The following is a 12,184-nucleotide window of genomic DNA, read 5'->3' as shown; positions in this document are numbered from 1 at the left end:
TAATCCCATGTCTGAAGCTGTTCCATCCAAAAACCCCTGAGAAGTCATCACACTCTCCAGCACTGGGCCCAAAAAGGGAACATTGATACTGGCTGACAACTGTCAACTATATGGGATTCAGACAGGATTTTTTCAAAAAGGGCCTTATAACAGACCCTTTAAGATAGGATGGAATTATGCTTTGAGCAAAGGAGAAAATCACTGCTCCCCTTACCGACTTAGCCATTCCTCTCTTGGATGAACACTGCATTTTGCAGATTGATTAGTGGTCAAGGTACAGCAATGTAAATGAAGAATAACAGGAAGTGAATCCCAAAGTTCCAGTCTGTTCATGCATCAGAAAACTGTGACAACCCAAATCAACTATTCTGTTTACCCTTCTCTATGCCTAACTGTACAACTCAAATATACTTGTGCTATTCCCATGATTTTCAATATTCCAGTTAGCACAGTGTAATCGATTTTGGATAAAGGTATCTGGAGAAGATAAACTGGCACAAGAATTCCTACAGAAAAATGAAGGAAATCTAGAACATGAACACCATAAAATTTCCCAGTCAAATCATCTAGTGAATGAACAACAGGAAACAATTATACATGGGAAGCCCTATCACTGCTTAATTTGTAGACACCACACCAGATAACACAGTGGCAAAATGGAGTTCGCCTCCTGTCTTTTCCCAGCTGAAGGTTCTGCTGCTTTCAAAATTCCATGATAATCTGGCCATGGCTCTGAATCATGGTGTATTCCTCCTTGTTTCAATTGAAGGTGGTTATTTACCTTCTTCAACTGAAGGCTAGAGACATGTAGGGCATGCCTAAATGTTCACAAGAGGCTTAAATATAATTGCTAATCACAGGTAAAGAAAACCTACTCAATCAATGAGATTTACAAGAGTGATGATTTTGTTGTTGTTTAGTCATTAAGTCGTGTCCGACTCTTTGTGATTCCATGGACCACAGCACGCCAGGCCCTTCTGTCTTCCACTGCCTCCCTGAATTAGGTCAAATTAATACTGGTAGCTTCGATGACACTGTCCAACCATCTCATCCCCTGTCGTCCCCTTCTCCTCTTGCCGTCACACTTTCCCAACATCAGGGGCTTTTCCAGGGAGTCATCTCTTCTCATGAGATGGCCAAAGTATTGGAGCCTCAGCTTCAGGATCTGTCCTTCCAGTGAGCATTCAGGGTTGATTTACTTCAAAATGGATAGGTTTGTTCTCCTTGCAGTCCAGGGGACTCTCAAGAGCCTCCTCCAGCACCACAATTCCTAAGCATCAATTCTTCAGCGGTCAGCCTTCTTTATCGTCCAGCTCTCACTTTCATACATCGCTATTGGAAAAACCATAGCTTTGACTATGCAGACGTTTGTCGGCAACGTGATGTCTCTGCTTTTTAAGATGCTGTCTAGGTTTGTCATCACTTTCCTCCCCAGAAGCAGCCATCTTTTAATTTCGTGGCTGCTGTCTCCATCTGCAGTGATCATGGAGTCCAAGAAAGTCAAATCTGTCACTGCCTCCATATCTTCCCCTTATATTTGCCAGGAGGTGATGGGACCAGCGGTCATGATCTTAGGGTTTTTTTTTATATTGAGCTTCAGCCCATTTTTTGCATTCCCCTCTTTCACCCTCATTAAGATGTTCTTTAATTCCTTCTCACTTTCTGCCATCAGTATCATCTGCATATCTTAACATTAGGGGGTGTGGAGCATTGTGTCATCAGTATGCGGATGACACCCAGCTCTACATCTCCTTCTTACCAACTGCAGGTGATGCCGTTCTGTCCCTTCAACGCTGCCTGGGGGCTGTACTGTAATGGATGCAGGAGAATGGGCTGAGGCTGAACCCGGACAAGATGGAGGTCCTTAGGGTAGGTGAACTCACTGTCAGCGGCTTGGGTGACTCCCTCTCGTTTGGGGGGGGGTGACCCTTGCTGCAAAGAGCGGGATTCGCAGCCTGGGGATTCATCTGGACCCGGCGCTCACCATGGAGACACAAGTGGCGTCGGTGGTCCGCACCGCCTTTTTTCATCTTTGGCGGATAGCCCGTCTGCGACCCTATCTCAATACGGGGGCGCTCACTACCATGGTACATGCACTCGTAATCTCGAGATTAGACCACTGTAATGCACTCTACGTGGGGCTACCTTTGAGGGTGACGCGGAAACTCCAGGTGGTGCAGAATGCGGCGGCCAGACTCCTTAGCAGAGTGAGAAAACACCATCACATTTCTCCTATTCTGGCCGCGTTGCATTGGCTGCCCATTCGGTTCCGCGTTGACTTCAAAGTTTTGATGCTTACGTTTAAAGTCCTAAATGGTTTAGGACCTCGATACTTGGCGGGATGCTTACTCCCACCCAGTTCTACCCGTGTCACATGCGCAAGCCAGGAGGTAAGGCTGAGGAGCCTGACGCCGAGGGAGGCCCGGAAGGAAAAAACAAGAAACCGGGCCTTCTTGGTGGTGGCTGCTCGCCTCTGGAACAATTTATCTCCGGAGATTCGCATGGCTTCCTCGCTGGAGATTTTTTTAAAACAACTGAAAACATGGATGTTTAGGCAGGCCTTCCCCCCTCCCAGTTAATTCTTAATTTTTCTTCTCTTCTTATCTGTTATAATTTATCTTGTTCTCTTGCCATCTTGGAGAAAATTTTTCTTTTTTTTCTAATTATGCTAATTATGTTATGTACTGTATATGCTTGTTTTATTTGTTATGTTGCAAGCTGCCTAGAGTGTTTGCGACGAACAGATAGGCAGGGTATAAATAAATAAATAAATAAATAAATAAATAAATAAATAAATAAATAAATAAATAAATAAATAAATATCTGAGGTTGTTGATATTTCTTCCAGCAATCTTAATTCCAGCTTGGGATTCATCCAGTCCTGCCTTTCACATGATGTATTCTGTATATAAGTTAAATAAGCCAGGGGACAATATACAGCCTTGTCGTACTCCTTTCCCAATTTAGAATCAAGCAGTTGTTCCATATCCAGTTCTGTTGCTTCCTGTCCCACATCTAGATTTCTCAGGAGATAGACAAGGTGGTCAGGCACTCCAATTTCTTTAAGAACTTGCCATAATTTGTTGTGGTCCACACAGTCAAAGGCTTTTGCATAGTCAATGAAGTAGAAGTAGATGTTTTTCTGGAACTCTCTGACTTTCTCCATAATCCAGTGCATGTTAGCAATTTGGTCTCGAGTTCCTCTGCCCCTTCGAAATCCAGCTTGTACTTCTGGGAGTTCTCGGTCTACATACTGCTGAAGCCTACCTTGCAGGATTTTGAGCATAACCTTGCTAGCGTGTGAAATGAGTGCAATTGTATGGTAGTTGTAGAATTCTTTGGCACTGCCCTTCTTTGGGATTAGGATGTAGACTGATAGAATGCCATCACCTCCACTGACATTGTTTTTAGCCATGCTTTCTAAGGCCCACTTGACTGTGCTCTCCAGGATGTCTAGCTCAAGTTCATCAACCACACTATCTGGGTTGTCCGGGACATCCAGATTTTTCTGGTATAATTCCTCTGTGTATTCTTGCCACCTCTTCTTGATGTCTTCTGTTTCTGTTAGGTCCCTACCATTTTTGTCCTTTATCACATCCATCCTTGCAAAACGTTTCCTTTAACATCTCCAATTTTCTTGAACAGACATCTGGTTTTTCCCTTTCTGTTACTGTATTTTCCTCTATTTCTTTGCACTGTTCATTTAAGAAGTCCCTCTTGTCTCTCCTTGCTATTCTTTGGAAGTCAGCATTCAGTTTTCTGTAAATTTCCCTATGTCCCTTGCATTTTGAGTAGCCGAGTGGTTTTTTCTATTTTTCTTCAGTTTAAGCTTGAATTTTGCTATAAGAAGTTGATGATCAAAGCCATAATCAGCTCCAGGTGTTGTTGTTTCTGAATGTATGGAGCTTCTCCATCTTTGACTGCAGAGAACATAATCAATCTGATTTTGGTATTGTCCATCTGGTGATGTCCATGTAACTTGTGTTGTTGGAAAAGAGTATTTGTGATGACCAGCTTGTTCTCTTGACAAAACTCTATTAGCCATTGCCCTACTTTGTTTTGAACTCCAAGGCCAAACGTATCTGTTGTTCCTTTTATCTCTTGATTCCTTTCTTTAGCATTCCAGTCCCCTATAATGAGAAGAACATCTTTCCTTGGTGTTGGTTCTAGAAGGTGTTGTAAGTCTTCATAGAATTGGTCAATTTCAGCCTCTTCAGCATCGGTGGCTGGTCTATAAACTTGGATTACTGTGATGTTGAAAGGTCTGCCTTGGATTTATATTGAAATTATTCTATCATTTTTGAGATTGTATCCCAGTGCAGCTTTTCCCACCCTTTTGTTGACTATGAGGGCTACTACCTTTCTTCTACGGGATTCTTGCCCACAATAGTAGATACGATAATCGTCTGAATTGAATTTGCAATATCTTCATAGTGTCATATATTTTAGCCTTTTGTTTCTGTCCATGGAGTTTCCTTGGCAAAGATATTGGAGTGGCTTGCCAGTTCCTGCTCCAGGTGGATCATGTTTTGTCAGAACTCTCCACTATAGCTTCTCTGAATTACTCAAGCCCCTTCGCCACAACATGGCAGCAATCCACGAAGGGACTGTACTCTCTACCTATGTATAAAACTCTGAAAAGGGTTGCCATAAGTCAGAATTGACTTGATGACACATGATTATTGCGGTGTTCGCCCTTGTGGCCCCTGCTTGTCTTTCCCTCACAAAGGCTCACATCACGTTTTCTTCTCGCTGCCACCAGTGGATTACCTCAATCCACAATATAAATGATGTTTGCCAGAACACTTGTCTTGTGAACAGAAACATAATGTATTTATTGTAGTGAAGCAGACTGAATAGTAACAGAAGTTCTTCAGATAAACATTATACATAAACAATTCATCAACAGTTCTCAGTACATGCTTCTTTTCTCTTGCTATATCATTAACACCTTCTCTAGCTATATTCCTAACCAGCTCTATCTCTCTAAGTATCTGTTCCCTCTCTCTCTGACTAACCAGCCCTATCTGATTCCTCCTTCTCCTGCCAAGCCTCATGGAGTTGCTGACTCCGCCTCCCCAGTCCTCTCATAGGTTCATGCAAATCAGCTCATGAATATGAATTGCATGAGTGAGGTGGGCGATCATCACATTTATATTATTTACAAGACAATAAATATTGTCATAAAGAGCCCTCAGACATGCATTTTCTGTATACAGATTCCAGTTGGATGCCCCATAGGATTTCCTATCCCCATTCTCTTACACACAGAGTGGCATGCTGTTAAGATCAGGATCTCTACACTCAGCTGAGTTGTGGTGAAATCTTGATCATCTCCAGTGAACCTCGACTAGAGTAGACTGGAACCTATTTTTCACTTAACTGAGATGCAGAGAACTCCAGCATCCCCACAGTGGCCAGCTGGACTGGGGTTTTTTAATCCCCACATTCAGCAGTAGATGCTCTATGACCCTTCTTCAGCTGACCTGTATTTTAGGACTTGATTTTAAAAGAATTTAGAAATAATATATAACAAGAAATTTAATTATTTGGAGCTACTTACCTTTGACAGAATAAATGAGGTTGCAGTGAAGCTATCTTTCAGAAATAATATGTAGAGCTGAAGCAATTTTATGTATTGATTATGTAACTTTTCCAGTTACTTTCTTAAACTGAAGGGCATTTTAAGAGGCATTTTGCCAGGAATGTACCAGTTTTATATTAATTAATTAATTAATTAAATGATTAAATGATTTAACTTATATGCCGCCCACACTACCTGAAGGTCTCTGGGCGGCTTACAACATTTAAAATACAATGAAAAGGCAAAATAAAAGGGCAAAATAATTAAAATGCAATTAAAAATATGTATACTCTAAAAATTGCCATGAGACCCACAACTGATATTATTTCAATTAAAAGCCTTCTGGAACAGGAAGGTTTTGACCTGGCGTCGAAATGTCATCAGCGTCGGTGCCAGACGAATCTCAGTCGGGACGGCATTCCATAGTCTGGGGGCAGCTGCCAAAAAGGCCCTTTCTCTACAAGCCCTCCCTCTTATCTCCCTAAGAGACGGCTCTTTCAAAAGGGCCCCCTGGTTAGATCTTAACTGCCAGGTCAGTTCATATGGAAGGAGGCCGTCCTTCAGGTATCCAGGGCCCAAGCCGTTTAGGTCTTTATATGTCAAAACAAGCACTTTGAATTGGGCTCGGGCAGCAACTGGTAGCCAATGTAACTTAATCAGAATCGGCTTGATATGTTCCCTAGTGGCCCCACCACTCACCAGCTGTGCAGCTCAATTCTGGACCAGCTGCAGTCGCCAGACCATCTTCAAAGGCTGCCCCACGTAGAGCGCATTGCAGTAATCTATGCGAGATGTTACCAGTGCATGTGCAACTGTCATGAGACTCTGCTCGTCCAGGTAGGGCCGTAGCTGGTATAATTTAGGAAGGCGCCTTAAGGAAGGCGCCTCTGACCACCGAGTCCACCTGGGCTTCCAGTGTTAGACTGGGGTCCAGGAGCACCCCCAGGCTGTGGACCCTGTCCCTTAGGGGGAGTGTAACCCCATTCAGGGCAGGGAAATGGCCCTCCAACCTGTCCGGTGAAGCACCCACTAACAGCACTTCCATCTTGTCTGGATTGAGTTTCAATTTATTAACCCTCATCCAGTCCATTATCAGGTCCAGACATGAGTTCAGCACAGAAACCACCTCACCTGGATTGATGGAAAACGAGAGGTAGAGCTGAATATCGTCAGCATATTGCTGACTCCTCAGCCCAAACCTCCTGATGACCTCTCCCAGCGGTTTCATGTAGATGTTAAACAGCATGGGGGACAGTATTGAGCCCTGAGGATATATCACTCTTTTACTAATTCTGGCTTTAAAAAAAAATCACAAAAACTAAAAAAAAAATATGAGCAAGGCAACAAGTAAGGTAAGTTACATGTTCAACACTACAGCAAACAGTGACAACACACTGGATTGAGCAACAGAACAAAATTAGAAGTAATTTTAAAAGCATTGCTAACACTTGAGTTCTTGGTTGATTTTTTTATACTGTTCTTTAAAACTAAAGTTCTATTTTTTTTTTAATATTGTAAGTCAGCCTGGGAAAGGTTGAAGGCAGCAGAAAAAGAGGAAGAACAATTACAAGATGGATTTTTTTCCCCCTAAAGGAACCTACAGCGTACATTTCCAAGAACTGAAGCAGGAGTGTTAAGGACAAGACATTTTGGAGAACACTCATTCATAGGATTGGTATAAGTCGGAGGTGACTTGATGGCGCATAACAACAATGGAAGATAATGTTTGGCAGTTCAGGCAAACTAGGGCAACTTCAAGATGATATCTGAAATCCAAGTACATAGACACAATAATTGGGATTCCGAGGACAGGAAATTAGATACAATATTGAAACCCAATGACTTCTAGCATCCGATGGATCTAGGATATTACTCACCAAGCTAAATGTATTCTACACCAATAATGAGTGGAACTGAAAGATAACCAATTACTATGCATTTCTGTCTCTAGCAGATGTGTATATGATGCTTATATGGCTGGTGGGTGGGAGCTCACATCCTCAAATCATTCTGTTTTATACAGGATGACTCACTAGTATGCACTGTTTTGGGGAGAAGCTGCACACTGATCTAAGTTGTGATTTATAAATATTTTAACTTCCACATTTACATTTTTTCATACATACTCCCAAGCCAAGGTATTTTGTGAGCTCAGTAACGACAGAGAAAATGACTACTGAGGCCTGTATCTTAACAGCCTAAATAGAGCAGAGCAGAGCAGAGCAGAGCAAAGCAGAGGAGCAATCACATAAATGTCCCTCTCAATCCAGGAGACTCCCTGTTGCATGTTCATTCTTGTTCCATTTGTGTGGCCAGTTGTGCAAAGGAAGGTTGCTGGAGTTTAAGAGAGGCTTACATAATTTCCATCTCACTCTTAGTTTAGTCATTAGATACTGCTGCAAAAGCCTGAGATCAAAGACATCCATAAAAGCTAAAATATATCAACTAACTTAGAAGTCCTGCTTTTCACAAATTTTTCATTACTTCCTCGTTAGTATTAAGCACGGTATTTTTAAAAATGTTACAGTTCCACCATGGCCTATAGCTGGCTGGATAGTTTGGTGGTTTCTGCCGAGTCAGAAGCTGGGAGTTCGATTCCCCAATGTGTTTCTTGCGAGTAAAGACAGCCTATGTGGCCTTGAGCAAGCTGCACAGTCCCAGGATTGCCCCAGAAGAAGAGAATGATTAACTGCTTCTGAGTATTCTCTACCTAGAAAAGTTTGAAAAGGCTCAGCATCTATCAGAATGGACTTGACAGCACATGGTTATTATTCAGCTCTGGCCTAAGTTCATTTTATAAGGAGGCACAGCACAAAGCAAACTAACTGAATGAGAAATCTACAACATTTGGTTCAAAATGGTGATGGTGCCGACATTCAGAAATAGCAAGATTGTATCTGTATATTTTCATGTCCCCCCCCCAAGTGATCTGATTATAAACTGAACTCAAATCAGCAATACTGCAATCCAGCTCAGTATCAGTTTATAGGCAGTAAACTGACAGTCATATCTGTACTATTCTGTATGCCCTTTGATTTGTAAAATTGTTTTTAACGGGCTTTTAGAAATCCCTTTTAATCTTTTTCTTTAAAAATGGCTTTAAAATGCATTTCATTGTACATTGCTTTTAGAGTCCTGGTGGGCAGGAACCATCCCCTCCACTAACAATGACTGCAGGAAATACATAATAAATAAAATGCAGAATCTGAAAAAGTTAGATGTGGAGAATCTAACAGGGGGAAGAGAGTAGCACTGGAGGTAGTAATGAATATTAAACAACAATAGTAACAGGCCAAGCATTATGTAGTCTTCAATCATGATTTATATGAATAGCAACCATAGCATAACAGACTGGGTATGTGAAATGCTTAATACAGATAGAAGCCGGCTTTTAATATGGGAAAATGAATCTAAAGTAAAATAGTTCATCACAGATATGTTAAATTAATTGTAAACATAGGTGAAGGTTCATCATGTACAATGGCTATAAGCACACTTCCTGAGAATAAATGCAAATACAGGTTTTAGGGCCAGATTTTTGGAAGAGATGTGGAAAGGGAGGGTTTGGAAATAATAAACATGGTTCATTATATTCTGTGGTAAACAATAACAAACAAACAAAAACAAAATAAAAATCCTCTTCCCACTGAGAGAAAACAGAAAAAGAACTTTTAAAACTTTAACAAAATGAGACAAACGTTTTTCATAATGCCTTACATTTATTTGTTAACTGCACAGATATTTTTCAGTGGTAGGAACAGATTGGCCATTTTGAGCTATTTTGTGTGTTAGTGTAAAATCATTTTTAAGAATCTGTTACTAATAATATGTTAACAATCCATTATTTTATTTTATACTTCCAAATAATAAGTTACTTGCGAAAATCAATCCACAATGCGTAGAATGTTCCTTTTAAAAACAAGAGTTCTGATTTTTGCAAAGACCACTGAACAGGACACTGAAAGTTTTACTCTGACTTGCTTTTTTTAAAATATGGAAATGCACTGAAACATCCATGTTTATAATTATATAATAGCTAGAAATGCACGTTGTTTTAAATTAACAAATTAAAATCAAAATACAATTAAAAAAAACTAATTTTGCTTCAATCCTAAATATTAGTATTAAATATCTATTTAATTGTGCACCAGTATAAGAGTTTATGTTTTTCTAGAACCCTGATAGTAACTTGGAGTTATGTGAAACTAGGATCTTCCAGAAGTTTGGCCTACAATTTCCATCACCCCTAACCTTTACTCAAGCTGGTTCGGGCTGATGGGAGTACTAGTGCAAAGAATCTGGACAGAACCAACAATTAAGATACAGATACTGTACACTGAGTGTCTCAAAAAGTAAAGTAAACAGCTCCACAATGAATGTCATATTACCGTCAACCGTTTCGAGGCATCCACTTCAATCATCCCCCGTAAGAGATTCTGACAATCTGGGGGGATGAAATGTGGCATATGGAACACACCACGCTTCACCTTCTCCAACAGCTGCCGCAGATTATCGTCGTCAAATGGTAGAGCACCCTGGAGCAGCATGACAGAGGAAGAGGACACAGGAGAATAAAAGAATGGGAGAAAGAAAGAAAGAAAGAAAGAAAGAAAGAAAGAAAGAAAGAAAGAAAGAAAGAAAGAAAGAAAGAAAGAAAGAAAGAAAGAAAGAAAGAAAGAAAGAAAGAAAGAAAGAAGGGTGAGCAAATTCAGTGAAAGCAAAACAGAAAAAATAGGAGATATTAAGAACCCTGGTGAACAAAGTAAGATTGGTATAAAGAGCCAATTTTCCAGTGTCCCAGAAGCACCATATTTATTTACTCCCTCCAGGACAGAAAAATAAAACCTAGTTCAATCAGTGGAATTTATTATTTCACATTTTAACTGGTCAATGAAGGACCCAATAGCATAAATGGGCTTCAAGAAAATTATCCATAGATGCAGCGAGCCACTTCAATTCAAATGAGCATATTAACTGTAGTTACAAGATTTGATATCCTGGCAAGTACTCTAGGCAACCGCTTAGAAGAAGACATGTTTACTCTGAGTTCTAATTTCCTTAGGACATATTTACAACAAAAGGCTGCAGTTCAGCATCAGAGAGTTTTTCACCTTAGAACTGTCAAATGCCAACTGACTGAATATGACCTGATTTCATGCATAATGGCGAAAAGACAAAAGCAATCCTCAAGCTAAGGTGAATACAAAATGAGTATCTATTTCTCAGCTAGCCTAAAATGAGGATTAAAACCCACATGAAGTAATTATATTCTTGGAAATGTTTAGGTTTCACATAAATTCTTCGATCTCTTAACCTTCTCTTCAATATCCTATGAGACACAAATGGCTATCAATGTTATTCAATATTTACCTCACTGAAACTGGGTGGTTTTCTAAAATTATTTGTAATTCTATTTTGAAAATGGGGAGGTGGACACCATTTTTGTTAACAATTTCAATTACTTGTCTATATATCTGACATAAACTATGTAATATCAGTCTATCAATGAAGTGTGTAGTAATAGATATGAGTGTACAATTATATTTCTGGGAAGAAGAAATTTGGTATATCACTAATACAATTACACTAGAAGGTCAACATGCACACAATGTACAAGTATAGGTAGGGCATGAAAAGGTGCTATGCACCTAAAGTTCCAGTAAGGAGAGCCTGCCCTCAAAGCTTCAGATGAAGTTTGCTCACTTTGATTGGATCACCAGCTGTTCCTCAACCTATGACAGATAAATGCACAAATTGGGAGAGAGACATGGAATTCTTCAGGAAATTACCTTGGAATGGTTCATATAGTCACTTACTAACTCAACAATCTCCTGACAACCTAGCGGTTTGAAAGCTTGCAAAATGCGAGTAGATAAATAGGTACCACCACAGTGGGAAGGTAAACGGTGTTCTGTGTCTAGTCGCGCTGGCCATGTGACCATGGAAGATTGTCTTCGAACAAATGCTAGCTCTATGGGTTGGAAACGGAGATGAGCATTACCCCCTAGAGTCAGACACGACTGGACAAATTGTCAAGGGGAACCTTTACCTTTAACTCAACAATACCTTCCAGCTGTTAAAGTGCCTGGATCCTGGATGGAGTGGGTGTCCTCCTCTCCCTTTTTGATGTAACACCATTGAAACCATGACCCAGTTGAGGTGCACGAAACTAATTAAACTCCAAATATCATTGTATCAAAAAACTGACTGCTGACTTGTATACAGTGGACCCTCGACCTACGGAATTAATCCGTATTGGAAGGGTGGCCGCAGGTCGAAAAATCCCGTAGGTCGAATATGCATTTCCTATAGGAATGCATTGAAAACCATTTAATCTGTAACCGGCCCAAGAACCCCCTCCCCCCACACACAAATGAAAATGGACCTTACCTTTCTGAAGCCTTCCAGGCGTCCCCCGCTGCCACCATCGCCGCTGCCCGAGGCCTCTGAGGGCTTCCCCGCTGCTGCGAGGCCTCTCGGAGGTCCCCCGCCCCCACCAGTCTACTGCCTGGGAAAGCCTGGTAGACAGGGCCTACCAGAGGAGGGCTTCCCCTGGTAGGCCCAGTCTACACCCTGGGAAAGCCTGGTAAACTGGGTCTA

The 12,184-nt window shown here is 41.0% G+C and overlaps 1 protein-coding gene across 24 annotated transcripts in view; it reads right to left on the bottom strand.

The window, feature by feature from the left end:
• BRSK2 (BR serine/threonine kinase 2) overlaps positions 1 to 12,184 on the bottom strand; it is a 536,847-nt gene that overhangs the window by 76,439 nt on the left and 448,224 nt on the right. For all 24 annotated transcript variants that reach the window (XM_020788805.3, XM_020788806.3, XM_020788808.3 and 21 more), the window contains one exon: positions 9,973 to 10,119. In XM_020788805.3, coding sequence (XP_020644464.3) covers positions 9,973 to 10,119 — 147 coding nt within the window. The remainder of the gene's footprint in view (positions 1 to 9,972; positions 10,120 to 12,184) is intronic.

The sequence above is a fragment of the Pogona vitticeps genome, chromosome 1, assembly GCF_051106095.1.
Source record: "Pogona vitticeps strain Pit_001003342236 chromosome 1, PviZW2.1, whole genome shotgun sequence".
Taxonomy (NCBI): domain Eukaryota; kingdom Metazoa; phylum Chordata; class Lepidosauria; order Squamata; family Agamidae; genus Pogona; species Pogona vitticeps.
This window is presented reverse-complemented; position numbering and strand designations above follow the sequence as displayed.